The 21,055-nt window shown below is 35.5% G+C and overlaps 1 protein-coding gene across 1 annotated transcript in view; it reads right to left on the bottom strand.

The window, feature by feature from the left end:
• Zw (glucose-6-phosphate 1-dehydrogenase Zw) overlaps positions 1-21,055 on the bottom strand; it is a 62,084-nt gene that overhangs the window by 22,835 nt on the left and 18,194 nt on the right. The window contains exons 5-6 of the mRNA XM_090384961.1: positions 14,901-15,059; positions 12,097-12,222 (exon numbers count right to left, since the gene is read on the bottom strand). Coding sequence (XP_090241087.1) covers positions 12,097-12,222; positions 14,901-15,059 — 285 coding nt within the window. The remainder of the gene's footprint in view (positions 1-12,096; positions 12,223-14,900; positions 15,060-21,055) is intronic.

Here is a 21,055-nt window from a genome sequence, read left to right as displayed (position 1 = left end):
AGATAAGATAGCATAAGTAGATGTAAACATTCTTCAAAAGGAGTATTTAAAAACTCTGAAATTACTGCATGCCGAATGGATAGGTGGTCTTCTGATTATGCTGCAAAAGAAATATAGCAGAAGGTTGTCAATGGTTAATTAGGTATGATTTTCATTAATCTAGAGTTAAGCATTTCATAAATATACCTGTCTCTGAAAGAGTTTAATATTTCATCTATAGCTATTGCATTTATTGTCAATTTTGGGAGGGTGCTAAATAAAATACATCCTTACTGTCTACATCACAATGCTGATATTTATTATATTTTGAGTGTAACACAGACTTGGCATTGGTTTGTCAATCACTCCTATCCATAGAATGTCATCTGTAAAACCACTTACAATTTGAAGTTGTTTTTTTTTTTTTTTTTTTTTTTGATGCAACTGGAGCTTTGGTATTTAAATATCTTTTAACCCAGTGGTAGGTAACCTGACAGGTGAACCTTGAAAATAACATTACTCCATTAAATGTTAATCAATGATTAAAAATCTGAAATTTTTTTCTATTTCCCACATATACTCAACCTTTCACGGCAATAGGGTCTGAAATGATTTCTTTACAGTTTTCATACAGAAATTGCAGGCAAGAACCTATCAGACAACCACCATCTTTGCAACTATGACTTCTTGCTTGAAGAATAGCATGATACCAAACAAGCACTGATGTTGTATTTGTTTAAAGTTTCAGGTTAGGTTACCTGTTTTTCTTCTCCAACTAGTTCAATAAACATCTATAGTCTCACTCAAGTTGTTTTCACAAAGAAAACATGATACCACAAATTGTGGCAAAGTCATCTGTTGTCTCTACCGTTCTCCCAACTCCACTAATCACTTGGAGCTCTTTGACTTCCTCTCTTTGCAACTTGACTTTCTCCAGTCAAACTTTTCTAACAGTGAGGTAATTTTCCTTGGTGATTTTAATGTTCACAACTCCAGCTGGCTTCCGTTTTTCTAGTCACACCAACCCAGCAGGTCGAGATGCTGAGGCTTTTGCAATTACTAATGACCTAGCACACATTGTTCATTTACGTACAAGAATACCAGACAATCCTAATCACACAGCCAATACGCTTGATCTTTTTCTCACAAACAACCCTTCTAAGTACACGATCGAAGTGAGAGGTCCTTCAGATCACAACTTGGTGATTGTCCCTTCTCCAATGGAACCTTTATCTCATGGCTATTCCCAACCTCGTGTTGTTTGGCATTACAAGAATGCAAAATGGGATGACCTGCGAGACTTCTTTTCCTTGATCGGATTACCGTTTCAAAACTTCTGATGTCAACGTTTGCTCAGATAGTGTCAGTGAAATTATTCTTGCAGGAATGGTATCCTTTATCCCACACTCCTCTTTAAAATCTCGTCCTTTATCTAAACCTTGGTTTTCCAATAAATGTCCTAAGGCTGTTCAAGAGAAGAATGTTGCATATCATAATTGGCTTGTTTCTAATTCTTCAATTTCATTTTCTGCCTACACCAAAGCTCGCAACAACTGAAAAGCAGTTATTAATCAGTCCAAACTAGAGTTTGAACAGGCTAAGAGTAGAAAACTTGCTTCTTGCCCTAATGGTAGCTGAGCATTCTGGTCTCTTGCCAAAGCTATTGGCCGCAACTTTTGCCAATCTCTGCTCCCACCTCTGTCCAAACCAGATGGTTCTGTTGTCACTTCAGCCAAGGATAAAGCTGACCTGCTAGCATCCCATTTTTCTTCCAACTCACATATTAATGATCCTGGTAAAACACCTCCCACTATTCCCAACACACTCCATTCAATGCCTCCTGTGGTCTCCCGTCAAAAGGATGTTAGAAGGATTTTGACGAATCTTGATGCTAAGAAAGCTATAGGTCCCGATGGTATTTCTCCACTTGTTCTCAAAACATGTGCTCCTGAACTTACTCCTATTCTTTGCCACGTTTTTTCACTTTCTTATTCCAAAGGTGTTCTTCCATATGCTTGGAAATTTGCTCATATCCAGCCAGTTCCTAAAAAGGGTGACAAATCCCATTTCGTCCCATTGCAATTACTTCTACTCTTTCTAAAGTAATGGAGAAATCAATTAACCACCAACTCTTAAACTACCTGGAAACCTTCCATCTGATCAACGATCGCCAGTATGGATTCTATCAGTGTCGATCCACTGGTGATATTCTGGCTTATGTTACCCATTTATGGACTAATTCAATGGAAAGGTTCGGTGAAACACAAGTAGTTGCTCTTGACATCTCAAAGGCTTTTGATCGTGTTTGGCATAAACATCTTCTAAACAAGCTTCCATCTTATGGTTTGCAAACTGTTTTCAGTAATTGGTTATCCAGTTTTCTCTCTGATCGCTCACGGAGGGTGATGGTAGATGGCACTCTGTCTTCTAACTTCTCCACTAATGCCAGTGTCCCCCAAGGTTCAGTTCTTTCCCCTCACTCTTTTCCTCTTGAATATTAATGACCTTCTTCCATTAACTGGAATCCTATCCATAGTTTTGCCGATGATAGCACATTGCATTCCACTTTCCATTTTGAGAAACCTTGTCCTGCTCAATCAGCTTCAACTTCTCGAAAATCTGCTACCAATTCCTTAAATGCCGATCTGAAGGTAATTCTCCAGTGGGGCAAAGACAACTTAGTTGATTTCAACCCTTCTAAAACTCAGTCTTGTCTTATATCTAGCAAAAAGGATTCTTCTGCTCCTATGCTTATCTTTAGTGACACTCCGATTTCTAGGCAAAATGATATATCTCTTTTATGAATTACCCTGACTTCTAATCTCTCTTGGCACAAGCAGATTACAAATATTGCTTCCTCTGCATCTAAAAAACTTGGTTTTCTCTTTCGCTCTCGGCATTACTTTTCTTCCAAATAGCTGCTCACTCTGTATAAATCACAATTCCGCCCTGCCATGGAATATTGTTCCCACATCTGGGGTGGTGCCCCCAAAACCTCTCTCAGGCTTCTTGATTCCATTCAGAAGAGGGCAGTTATGTTAATTAATGATTCATCTCTAACAGAGTCTCTCCACTCGCTGTCTCATAGACAGACTGTTTATGCTGCATGTGTCTTTTACAGATACTTCCATGGGCACTGTTCTTCTGAATGGGCTTCTATAATTCCCGCTCACTCTTTCAAAACAGTCCAAACGCGTGTCGCCACCAGCCACCATCCATTTACTGTCCAACTTCAAACTCACAGAACCAACTTTTCATCTTCCTCGTTTATTCATTCAACTGCCGTTTTCTGGAACAACCTTCCTTCATACGTATTTCCTGAAAACTACAGTCTACAGAAGTTCAAGTCCAATGTCAACAAATACCTTCTTTTGTCTTCTCAACCTCCAACCCAAGCACAGTACTAAGTACTATAGGTTCTATACCTCTCATGTTTGGGGTTTACATAAACAAAAAAAAAAAAAAACAGTATTCTCTACAAATGGCTGCTAAACTGAGAGAAGCAAAATATGTAGTTTCAAATTGTGCACTGTGAAACATGCATAGTTTGGAATAAATTTTGAAATAAACCTGAAAACAGAAGAAATAATAGTACTGAATATAGTTAGAATTTTTTTTTTTTTTTTTTTAAATAATGTTTGCAGACATAAAAAGGAGAAATATGTACATGCAATGCACATGTTTAAAATTTTTTGCACACTTGTTGCCCTTTTAAACTGGAAAATGGAAGAGAATAAGATATTATTTCTATTTAAGTAATGTTTTTCATTTCAATGAAATTTATCTTTTGTTTTTTTTGAAAATAAAAGGGTTAAAAAAACAGAGTATGTTATATTTTTTATTAATAACTTCAAGTCCATATAATGAGTACACTGCCCATTAAGAAAAGAAAATATTAGCACTGTTAAGCAGAAATATTTTAAAAAATTTCCAAAAATTAAAAGATTCGATATTCGGAAGTTGAGCACTGTCAGGTGACCTCACCATTTTTGATATACGGGGCGTCTCAAAGGTACAAACATTTAGGGGAAGTAGGTAATATCTAAAGGAATGTGAATCGCATAGGAACTCATAACCAGAAACGTCACGGGAAAGTAGAAGCAGAGGCACAAGAAGTAGAAATGACACAAGACAGTAATTAGTGGCAAACATTTATTTGACATAATATTAACAATGGAGTACAAGATGGATGCATTTTATGATGTTACAACAGATGCTCGAAGGTTACACCATGAGTTGCGATGCATGCGTGACACTGACACAGCATGGATTGGCGGACACGGTCGAACACACCTGGAGTTTCTTTGACAGTAGCAGCAGCGCAGATGAGTCTCGCCACAAGATCCATTTCTGTCTCCACAGGCGATTAATACACGATAGATTTGAGAGCCCCCCCCCCCCACAGAAAGAAATCAAGTTTGATAAATCAGGTGAACGTGGGGGCCAGGCAACGGGTCCACCATGGCCAATCCATCAACACCCAAAATGCCTGTTCAAATGGTCATGAACACACCTTCCATAACGGGCAGGCGCCCCGTCATGTTGAAACCAAATTTTGCATCTCACATTTGCTGGAACATAGTCAAGTAACCCTGGTAGAACTTGTTCAAGAAAGATTCGATATTTAGTGGTGTTCGTGCGGGATGGTAACAGGTATGGACCAACTAAGCAGTCGCCGACCACACCTGCCCACACATTTATTGCGAAGCAATGTTGTGCCGCATGGGGGCACACATGTGTGGGCCCTCTGCTAATCCATACACTAGGTGCATGTCTGTGAGCTGGCAGACATACACTAGGTGCATGTCTGCCAGCTCACAGTTCGTATATCGATGCATGCTCTTCGTGTGGTGACTACTGCTTGAATGAGTAAACCAGAAATTTTCCCTCTCGCAAACTGATGAACAGCGCTATGTATCGACTTACAGTGACGTTTCCGGTTATGGGTTCCTATGAGATTCACATTCCTTTAGATGTGACCTACCTCCCCTAAACATTTGTACCAATATTTTTGAGACACCCTTTATTTTGGGCATTACAACTGAGTTAAAAACAGCCTTCAGTTATTATTTTAGTATGTTTTTTTCACTAAGCTAACCTAATAAAAAATAACCAACTCCATCAATAAAATCTTTTATAGTAAATAGTATTCATTACAAACATAGGGATGACTAATACCAATAATGTGAGCAATGTCAACAGGAACTCTGCTAATATTAAAATATGCTTTCAAAACTCTATATCAGCAATTTTCAACTGGTGTGCTGCAAAGGGTCTGCAGATGTGCCACTGGAGTTTGGGGAAGGGTCAAAAAGAAGAGAGAAAAAAAAATTGAGGAATAAACAAAAAAAAAAAAAAAAAAAAAAACCCGAAGTAAATTTTAGAATTACTGTATATTTTTTATAAAAGGCTGATAAGAATGAAAACAATAACAGCTGAATGAAAACAAACATTATTATAGTAAAATTCCAAGTACTTGTGTCCCTATTGTTCCAGATACCAAAATAACACTACTAACCCCAACCTTGTCAAGCCACCCATAACACACCCAATCCGAATAAGCTGCTGTTCGGATTGGGTGTGTTATTCCGCGTGAGTTTGCACTAATGCATTTTGTTTGTTATTTCTGTTTCATTATTTCTGAATTTAGTTGATTTTTATTAGGGCTTATTAGACATGGACAGATTTCTAATTAAAAAAAACATAAGTTAGATGATGACAATGAATCAAGTGTAGCTGGCACTAGTTCTGGCAATATAACACATGGTTTTAGAAGTAACACTAACTGTACTATCATGTGCCAGTATAATGAAGACTATTTCTCCTTCGGATTCTTTTCATCTGGAGAAGAGCAGTCATGTCCTAAGTGTATTGTATGTGGTGAGAAACTGGCAAACCAAGCTATGGTTCCAAGTAAGCTGAAAAGACACCTTCACACAAAGCACTCACATGCAAGAAACCAATTGAATATTTTAAAAGGCTTATAGCTGATCAAACACACCAGGCTAAACAATGGACCAAATTCACAATTATTTCTGACAAAGCTCAAGAAGCAAGCTATACTATTGCTGAAATTGTGGCAAAATAGATGAAATCACATACAATTGCTGAGTCACTAATTTTTACCAGCATGCTGTAAAATTGTAAATATTATGTCTGGCAAGGAATATGAAAAAGATTTTGAAAATACCTATGTCTGATAACACTATTAGTTGGCATATACAAGACATTGAGGCACAAGTGATAGTTAACATTAAAGAAGCTGATTTTTTTACCATCCACTTGGATGAGTCAACTGACATGAAAAGCTCAACTACTAGCATTCAGCAGGTTTGTTTGTAATGGAGATATCACTGAACAATTGTTATTTTTGCAAACCACTTCCAGAAACAAAAAGGTCAAGACATTCTTGATGCTGTCAACAGTTATTTCAGTTCTCACAATTTGTCATGAAAATCATGCATCAGCATCTGCAAAGACAGGAGGAGCACTATGTTGGGAAGCCAGAAAGGATTCGTTGCACTGGCCAAGCAAAAGAACCCTGGAATTGTTTTTACACACCATTTCCTGCACAGAGAAGCCCTCATTTCAAAATCAGTAGTGCCTGATCTCCAAAAAGTACTTGATGTGATGATCAAAATGGTTAACTACATCAAGAGTAGGTCATTAAAATCAAAGTTGTTTTCAGCACTGTGTTCTGCCATGGAAACTACTCACACACACAACTCCTACTGCACGTGGAAGTGAGGTGGCTATCTCGAGGGCAGGTACTTTCAAGGTTCTATGAACTGAGGGAAGAACTTATAATTTTTTTTACATCTGAAGATGTCTGAGCTGACTAACCTGCTGAATTTGTGGCTAGCAGTAATATAATCATAACATTAGATGCAAATGCTAAGTCTAAAATGTGGCATAGCAATTTTGGAGACAGCAGAGGGGCACAGTTGGAGGATTTTATTTTATGTTATAATTTGATTTTATAATTTGCCTAATAAGCCGTATACGTTTGACAATTTACATGGCAGTTCTAATATTGATATCACTTTAGTTAGTCAGGCTTTAGATAGAAGAATTTCTTATTGGGATGTTAAGGATAACTTTACTAATAGTGATCACAGATCCATTTTGTTTAATTTGAGTTTATACAAAGGTCAGTTGAATAAGCCTGTGTTACTAGATCAGCTACAGAATGTGTTTTGTCCAGTCAATGTTTTTTTTTTTTTTTTTTTTTTTTTTACGAAAACCCCAAACACAAGAGGTATTAGAATCTATAAGTACTTAGTACCGTGCTTGGGCTGGAGGTTGTGAAGGTAGGCTGTTCCAGAAAATGGCAGTTGAATGAATAAACAAGGAAGATGAAAAGTTGGTTCTGAGTTTGAAGTTGGACAGTAAATAGATGTTGGCTGGTGGCAGCATGTGTTCGGACTGTTTTGAAAGAGAGAGCAGGAATTATAGAAGCCAATTCAGAAGAACAGTGCCCATGAAAGTATCTGTAGAAAAGGCATGCAGCAGAAAGAGTACATCTTCACATATATAAATGCGAAGAAGAGCAGGACAAACCAGATCGGACCTTTACGTAAGGGAAAGGGGATAGTAATAAATACACCAGCTGCCGTTGCAGATGAACTCAACAGTTATTTTGCATCGATATTTACAAATGAAAAGCCTTTTGTGGCAATGGGAAATTCTGGGAGCGAAGTTAAAAAATATGTAATTAATGATATTGAAATTTCGCAAGATTATTTAATGAAAAAACTTTCAAGCCTACAGACTAGTAAGGCTCCTGGAGTTGATGGAATATACCCTATAATCTTGAGAGAGGCGGCAAGCGAGTGCATTGAACCACTGAGGCTGGTTATGCGAGCATCACTAGACTCTGGGGAGATTCCCTTGGATTGGAAAAGTGCAAATGTATCTCCCATACATAAGGGTGGCTCTAAAAGTGAAGTGGGAAATTATCGACCTGTCAGTCTGACTTCAGTAGTAGGGAAAATCATGGAGGCATTGATCAAGGGTGGAATTCAGGATCATTTGGATCGAATTGAAATTCTCAAGGATACTCAGCATGGTTTTGTAAAGGGAAAATCATGTTTAACAAATCTGGTTCGCTATTTCGAAAGGGTCACTCACGAGCTGGATTTAGGGAATAATTTCGACATTGTTTATTTAGATTTCAGCAAAGCTTTTGACTCAGTCCCACATGAGCGGTTGCTTTATAAGCTGGAACAGGTTGGAATCACTGGGAAAATCCTTAGATGGATAGAAGGATGGCTTCAGGGCAGGAGGCAGAGGGTTGTGATAAATGGCTATTCCTCAGATTGGGTTGATGTAAGAAGTGGGGTTCCCCAAGGATCAGTATTAGGACCACTGTTGTTTTTAATTTTCATAAACGACATTGATGAAGGGATAGAGGGCGTGATGTCTAAATTTGCAGATGATGTTAAAATTGGTTATTGTTATTTGTTATTTTGCTTTTTTTTGGAGCATTAGCAACTAAGGCCATATTGCTCCGGGATATGCGGTGGTCATTTCCTGACCTTTCCGCATCCTCCGTATTTGGTGCTGACGGGCTCGAACCCCGGTCTAATCAAGAAGCGTGTGCTACGCACTGCTGCTCCTTCCCACCTGGCTACGGAGGCGCCATTAAAATTGGTAGAGTAGTTAATGATCACTGTCAAGCTGAGCTTCTTCAGAGAGACCTAGATAGACTTCAAGAATGGTCAGAAAAATGGCAGCTGTGCTTTAATCCAACAAAGTGTAAGGTATTACACCTGGGAAACAGTAATCCCAAAATAACTTATTCACTTGGTGGAGCTCAACTAAACCCAGTACTGGAGGAAAGGGACTTGGGTGTTACGATACGGTCAGACATGAAATTCTCTGAGCATTGTAAACAGGTTGCAAGGAAGGCCCATGGTGTCCTATCGATGATCTATCGAACTTTTGCAAGTAGAGATAGGGACGTGATAATCCCATTATATAAGGCCTATGTTAGACCACACTTGGAATACTGTGTTCAAGTATGGAGACCGCACCTAAAGAAAGACATCGAGCTTCTTGAAAGGGTGCAAAGAAGGGTAACTCACCTGGTGAGATCGGCAAAAGGGCGTCCTTATGAAGAAAGACTTCGAATATGTGGGTTGCAGAGTTTGGAAACTAGACACCTTAGAGGAGATTTGATTGAGGTGTTTAAGGCTCTGAGAGGCATCAGTAAAATGAATGAGGACAAAATTTTCAAGATTATAAATGATGCTAGAACTAGGGGACATAAATTCAAGTTACGCGGGGAAATGTTTAGATTGGACTGCAGGAAGTTTTATTTTAGCCAGCGAGTTATAAATTACTGGAATAAGTTGCCTTCATGGGTGGTAGAGGCCGACAGTTTGGGGAAATTCAAAGGTCATCTGGATAGTACTTTCGGGTAAGGGAAGCGCATAGGATGATAGGATTAATTTCCTTTTTATTTAATTTTTAATTTCATTTTATTATTTTTATTTATTTATTAATTATTATTATTTAATTTTTGTTTTTATCATTGTTTTGTTCGGATTTTTTTTTTTTTTTTTTTTTTTTTGGCTGGTGCAGCATAAGCCATAGGCTTTCTTGCACCATACGGCCGTTACTAATACTAATACTATCTATGAGACAGAGTGCAGAGACTCTGTTAGAGAGGAGTCATTAATTAACCTAACTGTGTTCTTCTGAATGGAATCTAGAAGCCTGAGAGAGGTTTTGGGGGCACCACCCAGATGTGGGAACAATATTCCATGGTATGGAAGAAAAGTAATGCCGAGAGCGAAAGAGAAAACCAAGTTTTTTAGATGTTGTTATTTGGTTTTTAGGAGCATTAGCAACAAAAAGGCCATATTGCTCTGGGGATATGCGGTGGTCATTTCCTGACTTTTTCGCATCCTCCATGTTTGGTGGTCACAGGCTCTAACCTCGGTCTAATCATGAAGCGTGTGCTACGCACTGCTGCTCCTGCCCACCTGGCTACGAAGGTGCTATATATAGCATTTTATAATCCACTATAACATAAGCATCACAGGTGAAGATGCCCGGTTTTGTTTTGTTTTTTTTTTTTTTTTTTGGGATAAGTGCTTAAAGTTGCGATTCCTGTTTGTCAGAAAACAATCATTTTGCAAATTATAATAAAAATTTAGCATGAAGATAATTATTAAATTATGATAAAAATTTAGCATGAAGTTAATTATTAATTTATTTATATAAAGATTAATAAAAAAGAACAAATTTTTTTACTCAATGTTTTGGAATTTTCATAATATACATATTGAAAATTAGAAAATTCAACTGAATAATGTAACTACAACAAATGAGAAAGTAGCTTTTATAACCTAAGAAGGGATTGTGACAAATATCTGAAGTGACTCCCTCAAGTCTCAAAAGTGTGCTTGACAACACTGCAAAATGAATGCAAAACTGTTTATAGAAATTATGGACTTCAAAGACAACATTTCAATTGAGACCTATTAAACGGTTTCATATTTCAATTTTTTCAGTAGAAACTTACTACGTCATGCAACCCCATACATAAAATCAGTTTTATTGATTTTAATCAATAAAACTGATTTTATGTATGGAGCTATTCTATAACCACACGACCATTTACATACTCAGAGGCATGTCTGAGAATGTGGAACATTTTCCTTGAGAAAAGCTGCACACAAATATACATTAAAACTGATTTAGAATGTAATACCCAAGACTGCTATTTGATGTTTTTGTAGATCTATAAAAGCTAGCTTTAATCTTCAGTATGTAATGCAAGCCAATCAATTTCAATAAGAATTCGAAATTTTTCTCAATGCTATTAAACTGCAAGACATTTCCACACATAACATATTACTAAAAACAGGCATACTGTGCAGTTGGAGGTAAAAAATATAATTAATATAAACTGTCACTAACAAAAAGTGGGGGGAGGGGGTGTCAATGTCACAATTCAGGTGAAAGATTGCCAGAAAAAAAAAAAAAAAAAAAGAGTTCCACAAACCTCTTTCACTTCTTCAACATTTACTACTACAATTTAGTGCAGTAGTTCTCAAAGTGGGCACCACGGCACCCTAAGGTGCCACCTACTCTTTATAGGGGTGCTGCAATGTCAAATTTAGCATTGGCTTACATAGTGGCCGTCGCTACAAAAGGTCGCCGATTTTCATGCAATTGTGTAAATTAGAAGTCGTCATGAAATAATTGCCGACTGCATCGCAGTGTTTATGCACATACACCTACATATACGGAACAGCTGAGCCATCCGTCGCATACACTATATTTGAAACAGCACAGCGTCGCTGCAAATGCTCATAATCGCTTAGAGCAGATCTTAGCACTTAGCCCTAAAATTTCAATATAATTTTGTATATATATATATATATATATATATATATATATATATATATATATATATATATTTTTTTTTTTTTTTAATTTTGAATTATTTTAGTTTCTGGATATAAATTATAAAATGTACTTATTGTTCTAAAAACACTAAAATAAGTATGAAAAAACCAATCTAATATTATTTCTTTAATTTAGATTTTTTTCATACAAATTTATTATTCTTAGAGATATAGAAATTGTGCATAAAATGCGGTATGAGGCCAATTTTTAAATTAAAAAAAAAAACTGTTTAAAAATCCTGTACCAAAATCCAAACATTTTTTTCATGCATGTTTCAAAAAAAAAAATTCCCCTCATTGCCCTTCCACATGCACCATCTTACAAGATATTCTGCCAGCACCTATGCACCCAGTGCTGGGAATTTTTCATAATGGATTTAGAGTCTTCACATTGAAAAGTTTGAGAACCACTGATTTAGTGTGGACCCCAAGTAGGTAAAAGAGGCAGACCAGCTCCACATGTACCTGTGGGTTTACATTTTTAATGTTTCCTGCTTTCCTTCCTGACAATACTTTAGCTAAATAGTAGCATTGGCATGTACATTTTTGGTTAGTGACAATCAATAATTAATTAGAAACAGGATAATGTGAAATTAATTAATTCACATATTACTTAATTCACTGCCTATAAAAAAAGAAATACTTAATGGAAAAACACATTTAAACATTGAGAAACTTTGGGGGGGGGGAATATTACCTAATAATACCAAAGCTATCAAAGTATCCTCCTCTTCCTTCTGTTCCAAAAGGCTCCTTAAAAGATATATTTATAGATGCTATATTCTCCCTATTCCAGGTAGGCCCAAATATTCTGTTGGCAAATCTAGATTGAAGAATAATAGAAGTTATTATCTCAAAGAAGTATGAGAAAATTTTAGTAGCATTAGGCAATTGAATCTTGCATTTCACTGAATCCTATCAACTAAAATTATTCAGATAAGAAAATTAATAATATATTTTAAATTACATTTATTTTTCTATACAGTTTGCATTACTACAGCGAAAAAAATGATTGTGTAGTGGTTTATTTTATTAAGTGCTCTGTTACCTAAATGTCTTCAGCTTCATTAGTGACTTAACAGATCTGCAGACAAGAATTTCTGCCTCTAAATATAGATTAAAAAAAAAGTAAAGCCCAATAAATAATATTAAATCTAAAAACAGGCAGAGGTTGAAACCAGATGTTTTACTGTGTAAGAATGAATTACTAATTTGAAAATAAAATTTAGACCACCCAGTCAAAATAGCTTGCAAAACAGCTTATCTACAGCTTGCATGTCTAAAATTTCACAGATCTATGTCCAATAACTTAAATACTGGAACAAATACCCTTTTACTATGTTCAAGCTTGACTTAAAGTAAAATTCTATAACTCAAAAGGTTTACAAACAGTGTATTATAATTCTCCAACTAATTGCAAGCAACTTAGAAGGGAAACTCACTTTCTTCCTTTTTAATTTTGTCGCTAATTTTAAATGTGTTCTGTGTACTTCTGATGAAGCTGTTTTATTTTATAGAGTTAAGGTTCCATCATTGTTCAATATATAGATTAAAATTTAAATATACTACTTACGTTTAGTAATTATTCCTTGCCAACTCTGAAATGAAATCATTAGTTTTATTCACAGAGAGAAAGTTGAAACAAATTCATTTATCATTTGAGAGGGTCATGGTATCACAAAGCTTGAGAACACTTGCTGTAACTTAAGTTACAATAAATGAAATGTTAAAGCATTGCAGAAAGTTGAAGTGATTCCACAGCACACAACTTCTGAATTATTCTATTTATCAGAATTTATTTTATAGCAGACTCAATAATCCATACCCAATGTTTCATAAGCCTTCAATAAATTTCTTTTAATTCTCATTACCAGGTAATGAGAACTAAAATAAATTTAAACAACACACTGTCTATAAACTGAACTAAAAACTTTCATTTTCTCGCTCTTCCAATCTCACTCTCATTACAAAAGATATCGGTCATTCCTTGCAGAAAAAGAAAATGCCCACACATTTTTTTCTTGCATCTCAGCTGAAACAGAATAGTACTTTGCATTGCTAAATTGTATATAAAACATTTATTCTGAAGGTTTGCAGAATAAAAGCCCACATATATATATTTTTTTTTTTTTTTTTTTTTTGCATCTCAGCTGGAAAAGAATAGTACAGGCAAGTCCCATTATAACACGGTACTTCAAAACTGTTTCGCTCTAACATGGTTGATAATTGCAGCAATCCTTGCATAACACCGTATTCAGTTTCGCTCTAACACTGTTAAAGAATTGTGGCAAACCTCGCATAACAGGATATTTTTGAGCTTTTGTGCAGGGGAAACCCTACTATTATGTAGGATGTCATTTTTCAACATTTCCATTCTTTTTTGTGAATCCCTGCTTTGACTCTAGTTGTTATGCAAAAAAAATTACATTGGGAAATCTGAATGTTAGGTTCTGTGCTTTGAACTTGTCCTTGTTTGAGATCATAAATTGTGACTTAGAAGTGTGCAGCTCGTGACTTTTAAGGATTTTGTAAGATTGATTTGGTTTTTATTTGATCGTTTATAAAATTTTTTCCAAGTATGTATTACTAAACTTTGTTCTTAAGAACTGTATTGGAATAATTTCTTTGTTGTGAATTAAATTCCAGCCCTAAATTATGCCTAAGGAAAGTAAAAAGCACCACTCAAAAGAAACTTTATTTCTATAGAATCAAAGATACAAAAATTTTGGATCATCTTAAAAAAGGGCAGAAAGGTATGTTTTGCAAAAAGTTTAAATTTAAATGAAGCAGCAATCTGGTCCATAAAAAAAAAAAAAAAAAAAACAAACAAAAAATTAGAACTGCTGTTGATGAAGGATCTTTAACTTCCCCAAATATGATAAGCTCGTTCCCAAATGCCAATAATTGAGAAAATGGAAAAGCACTCATTATTTGGATTGACAATAGCAGTAAAAAATGGATCCCATTAGACTGTGATGTAATTAAACAAAAGACACTAAAAAATTAACCATTTAAAAGAAAACTGAGAATCTTCTGTTAACCCAGAGTTTGTTGCCAGTAAAGGGTTGGTTTGAGCAATTTAAAAGCGGCTTCGCATTACATAACATAATTCAAGGGGAAAGTGCATAGTCTGATAATGAAGCTGCCAAGAAGTATGCTGGGAAATTTCAAAAAATTATTGAGGAGCACCGAAATACACCACATCAAGTTTTCAATGCCAATGACACAGAAAGATGTGATGTATTTTTGTTAGCTTCTGGAACGTAACCCCCTTTTTTGTACTGTTTCTTAGTCCCATATAACAGTTTTGCACTACACAAGATTTTATAGGAACCTAACTATCGTATTATACGAGGGTTGCCTGTACTTTGCATTGCTAAATTGCACATCAAGACATTGGAGCCTATCCATGTGGCACTTTTTTTTTTCTTTCATTTCTTTACTTGTATACAAGTGTTTGCATAACTTACTTATTTTTGTTCTAACGTAAAGTTTATTTACCTTAAAGTCATTAAGTTTTGAACCATTTCCTTTCCTAGATAGTGGTCAATACGATAAATTTCCTCTTCTTTAAATAAAGAAGCTAGATGGTCTGATAGAGTTGAGGAACTTGCAGAATCCCTACCAAAGGGCTTTTCAATAATTATTCTGTTCCAACCCCTGAATGAGGAGAAAAAAATAAAAATAAAAAATAAATTATTTATAATAAATTATATATATTTTAAGTGATAAAGTTAAATCACCTCAATAATATTTACTATGGGAGTAAAAAAAAAAAAAAATCTCTAATGCTATTAAAAACAGGGAACATACTCCAACTGAACTAGTACAATTGTCAAATAGGGAATTAAACTACAAAATAAATACAGCAAATTAATACTGGTAATAGGGTCCCATAATACCTTATTAACAACATTAATCTGCTGTATTTATTTCATGGTTAAGAGGTTCCTATTTTAATAATGTTAGGTAACATTTTTCTCCCCCAATAGTGGCCGACCAGGCTAGCCAGGTGGGTAAAGTGCCTGCCTGGCAACCCAAAGGTCGCGGGTTCGATTCCTGCCTCAGGTTTGGATCAAAGTACTGCAAAAACCTTGGGAGGTGCATTATGGCCACAGAAGCCAATGCGCCAACAACTACCAAAAAAAAAAAAAAAAATCCCCCAATAGTAAATACTACTTTGGAGGTGGACATTGTCTAACATATACCCCCTACCCCCTTTTACTTTGATTGCTTTTTTTTGTCCCTTTTTTGTGTAGTTGAAAGTCCAACCTTAGATTCTTCACTATGTTTTAATTTATTTTATCATTTGGTTTTCATTAGTAAGTTAATTGCATCTATTTAATTCTACTTATTTTGATTTTAATTTTGAGTTTCATATTTGCATTTGTTTTGATTTGTTGACTGGAGGAGTCAACACTTAAATGTGCATTTTGTACATTGCATTTCCTTATTCATTCTATAGAGGAGGTGGCCATAACATATTTCATAAGTGGTTGGCTCATCATTTCTCTTGGTGACCAGTGCATATTCATACACCCATTGGTATTTGGCTGCGACAGCAACTAATGACTGGAATACACTTTTGATGTTTACAAATGCCCTGCCCATGTCCTTTTAAACAGATGGATTGTGAATTTCCTGTTTCTATTTTGTGCTATTTTATATTATTATTTAAGTGTCGCTCATTCCTTGATGGTGTTAGTACACATCTGGGTGATGAGCCATGAATTCACTCCTCCTTAAGTTGGTGTTGCTTTGGTCTTTCTTGCATTTTTATTTTCATTTCAACATACAAGTGATTAGATTCATATGAGGAAACAGCACTTTGCATTACCTATAAATCTATTAACATCATTAACTTTTTGTAATATAATTTTTTTTTTGTAGTAGTTTACACCAACCTTGCGTTGAAATAAAACAAAACAAAATTAATAATTTAATAAAATTAAACTGGTAATACTAATTTACAATAAATTAGTATTTACATAAAATTACAATGTTATGTGAGGGAAATGAAACGGCGTCTAAAGGATTGTCTGGGGGAGCACACGAATGCGATAAGGAATGCAGATTATGCAAAATCAGCCATGGCGGAGCATTATTGGGAGAAGCAACATCAAATCTCCCCGGACGAAGCTACTATCATCGACCGGGTGCATAGGTTTTGGGATCGCAAGTAGCTCGAGAGCTTGCAGATTAGTTTCATTTCAACATTAATAGAGATAGGGGTATGCGGATTCATTCTCTCTTTGAGACAGTGATCCTTGGAGGGGATGAACATTTCACCTGACGCATTCCCGAGCCACTTCCGGTTCCGTTATGCATAAGAACAATGCACGTTCGAAAGCTTCAGATTTTAGTGCTTTTAATTCTGTATATTTTATGGTATTCTTTTTCTTTTTATATACTTATTACTATCGTAAATAGTAATTTATTGTAAATTAGTAATAACAGTTTAATTTTATTAAATTGTTAATTTTGTTTTATTATTTAAATGCAAGGCTGGTGTAAACTACTAAAAAATTTATATTATGAATATGCCCAACCCCAGCGGCCTATTTGAAGAATTAACTGTTGTATTTATTCCATGGTTCACTATTCCTATTTTAATAGAGGGAAATCATCTCTACCCCATTCAAAAATATATTGTTTAAGGTTATTGTGTTCATTTTTTTTTTTTTATTGGTTATTAAATTGGTTTATTAACTTTTAGCTCAATAACCTTATTTATTGCTAGAATTTTAACTAGACATATTTCTGCTGACAAATTTAAGTTCATTTAACATCACATAACATCCATGTGCAAGTGTATTTGGAACACTGGAATCAAGTCTGCACATTATTAGGTGGCTGCACTAATAAAGTATAGAATGTCTAGAGGGCTCAAAGAAGAGCAAACTAAATTGTGAGGGATACTGATCAAGTAAAATGAATGATATATGATCTTACTAGTAAAGAACCCAAGAACAGGTAAGATCTTGGGGAGTAACAGAAGATTTTGCATCACATTTACTTTTGGGTAGAGTGTTGGAAAACAGAATAAATTTTCTCATTTTGACCAAACTGTGGATATTAGCAAAGTGCAATGCAGAACTGGATGGTCATTATTAGACCATGAGAAAAGACTTACTTTGGCAGAGGCAGAAAAACTGCATTCCTTGAATCATTTGGCCATTCTAATACTAAAAGTGAGATTAACATTAAATTTGTAGACTGTTTCTTTAATATCACTGCCTTCTCTTATTTTGCCTAGATTTTTGTATTAGCATTATCAGTGGCAAATTATGAAAGAAAGCAAACTTATACATCAGCAAAAAAAAAAAAAAAAAAAAGCACCTCCCATTTCACCTATTCATTCCCTCCAATAGTTTCCCTATTTCTTCCTTGAATTTATTTAATCTAACTTCCACAACAATAGATGAATGTTTGCAACGACAATCAACCACCTGTTGGCTAAAGGCAAACTTCTGCACATCTATTCTGCAATGGTCCTTCCACAATTTGAATTTCTGCCAGGCCATGTTTTGTTCTGAGCAATTAGAAGAATCTCATCAGCATTGAGCTCAATCCACTCAAAGCCTTAAACACCTCAATCAGATCACCTCACGGGTGCCTAGTTTCCAGACCAGAAGCCTTTCCTGGTAAGAGCTTCCCTTTGTTCCACTCGCCAATCTCATTGCCCCACTCTGTACTTGTTGCAGCAGCTCTACATCCTCCATAAAATGAGGCCTCCAGATTTATATGTAGTACTCAAGATGTTGCCTGACTATTGCCTTATACAATGGGATAATCACTTCCTTATCCCTGCTAGAAAAATTGCTGCATATCACTGAAAAATCCCATGAACTGTCCTGGCAGCCTATCTGCACTGCTCACAGAGCTTCATATCTGACTGCACAATTACCCCAAGGTCTTTTTCATTTTCCACTACCCTGAGTGTCATACCACACAGTTGGTGTGTTACTCTGGGGGTTACTGCTACCCATATGCAGTACTTGGCATTTATCACTGTTAAACTTCAATTGCCATTTCTCAGCTCATCTGTCTAACTTTTCTAAATCCTGTTGCAATAGCATACTATCATTAACTACCCTGCCAACTTTTGTATCATCTGCAAACTTGGGACATTAAGCCTGATATGCCTTCATCAATATCATTGTTAAATATAGAAAACAACAAAGAGCCCTTCACGGATCAATGTCCACTAATTAACACTGTCTTCTCCCACTCTATCATCCCTTTATCCATAATGCCACACTGCTCCAATTTGTAAAGCAAGATATCTTGTATGTGCAATAGTATCGAAAGCTTTCCTGAAATCAAAGTATATATCAAAATTATTTTTTTGAGAGAGATATCCTTGGTGTTCTACATTCTATATGAAAAATAATTTACTTCTTTAATTGTAAAAAAGGCATTGGTGTTGTATCTGATCAAAAATAAAATGAGCACAAGAAGACCTCCAATAGCTGCCAAAAATATCTAGCATTACTAGTATAATGAGTTGAAGTCATAAAATCAAACATAAAATGTCTGCTTAAACATAATTTCCATACCTCAGAGGTTGATCCATGTTGGAAGATTTGATTATCAAATGGAAGATAACTTTTCAAACAAAAAGGTTTTCAAATCAGCCTGACAACATACCAAAATTTTATCCTAAAGAACATTCACAGTTGGATTGCTCCACATCATCTTCAATAATAGAAGACTCATAATACAGTTATGAACACAGCTTATCTTCTCAAAATGCAAAGTCATCATGCATAATTATCCAGGTTTCTGTTGCTTTAGGAATTGCAAGTTTTGCTTACTAATATGTCAGATGAACAAGCCATAGTATTTATTTGAAAGAGAGAGAGAGAGAGAGAGAGAGAGACCAATTATTTATCTCCTCTTAAAGGACTGTTTCGTTTTTTTTTCCTTGTTAGTTGTTGGCGCATCAGCTTCTATGGCCATAATGCACCTCCCAAAGTTTTTGCATTTTACTGTGATTCAAGCCAGAGGTGGGATTCGAACCCGCGACCTTCAGGTTGCCAGGCAGGCACCTTACCCACCTGGCTAGCCTGGTCGGCGACTGTTTAGTGCACTTGAACATGTTCAATGTATACTGATTATCACGTTTGTGATAATGCAGGTAATACAAGTATTACCTGCATTATCAAGTTAAAAAAATATATATATATCTCATCTTTTACTATTTGTTGAACATGAGAATATTCAAAGTATCGTGACAGCAAGAAATAATCATATGATATTTCCATATTATTAGTATTGGTGTACCAATACTAATTACATGAGCTACTTTACTAATGATGTAGAGGTGGGGGTGAGCAACTTGCAGCCAGCCCATGGTTATTTAGGCAGCCCAAAGTGTTGCCGCCTCCGTAGCCATGTGGGCAGGAGCAGCAGTGCGTAGCACATGCTTCTTGATTAGACCAGGGTTCGAGCCCATGAGCCACCAAACACGGAGGATGCAGAAAGGTCAGGGAATGACCACTGCATATCCCCGGAGCAATATGGCCTTAGTTGCTAATGCTCCTAAAAACCAAATAACAATAACAACCCAAAGTGTTAGGGTTTCCCAGAGTTTAAAACTAGCATGTCACAAAACAATTGAATGTTAAGAAAATCTATTCTTAGTAACATTCAATTTTTTTTTATAATGTATCTTCCTTAATATTCAAAAATATTATGCCATTTTTTTTTTTTTTTTTTTTTGTTAGTTGTTGGGGCATCAGCTTCTATGGCCATATTGCACCTCCCAGTTTTTGTATTTTTTTTTTATTTTTTTTTTTTTTTTTTTTTTTTTTTTTTACTGTGATCCAAGCCCGAGGCGGGAATCGAACCCACAACCTTTGGGTTGCCAGGCAGGCACTTTACCTACCTGGCTAGCCCGGTCGGCTATTATACCATATACTGTACTAAGAATAGGGTATTATGTAATAATTGCTGGGTTTACATTTAATTATTAAAATGTAAAAAAAAATTACTATACAAATATAAAACATTAATAACAAAAATTAAACTACCATTTCAAAAAATGAGTAATTAACTGTTTTTATGACCCACAGTTCGTTTCCTCCAAAAACTCATGCAGTCCTTGACCTTAAACATTTTTTGTTTCAGCCTATAGCAAAAAAAAAAAAAAAAACAACACGCATACCCCAATATTTGTGGGTATTATATTGTGTATGGGAAAATTCATTTTCAAGCAAAATGCCACTTAGCACAAAGCTCCGAGTTCAAATACTGACTAACGGTTGTATGCCACACTTTATGTACTAGGTGGATTTTTAAGGCTCTGAAGTTTCCACAATCCACTTATTTATGAGATTTTGAAAAGAGATGCAAAATTTTAATTGTGAAGCAGTTAACTGAGTATTTTTGAAAGACACCTCAAAAATAATAAATGTTGTCAAAAAAAAAAAAAATCTGTACAGCTGAACGAAATCACTCCAGAGATCCAAGCAGATAGAGGCTATCAAAGGAATTGTTAAAAAAGGAACCGACATAGTTTAAAACTGGATTGTTGATTACTGTAAACTAAAATAAATGGAATTTCCTAACATGACATCCAGAACAAGGATCTGCATTCCCTCCCCTACCTTTTTTTTTTTAATCTATGATGGGTCATTTAAAATTATTGGCAA

The sequence above is a fragment of the Mastigoproctus giganteus genome, chromosome 11 (assembly GCF_048544385.1).
Source record: "Mastigoproctus giganteus isolate SK-2022 chromosome 11, ASM4854438v1, whole genome shotgun sequence".
Lineage (NCBI taxonomy): Eukaryota > Metazoa > Arthropoda > Arachnida > Uropygi > Thelyphonidae > Mastigoproctus > Mastigoproctus giganteus.
The sequence above is the reverse complement of the archived record's forward strand: the minus strand, read 5'-3'. Positions and strand labels throughout refer to the sequence as shown.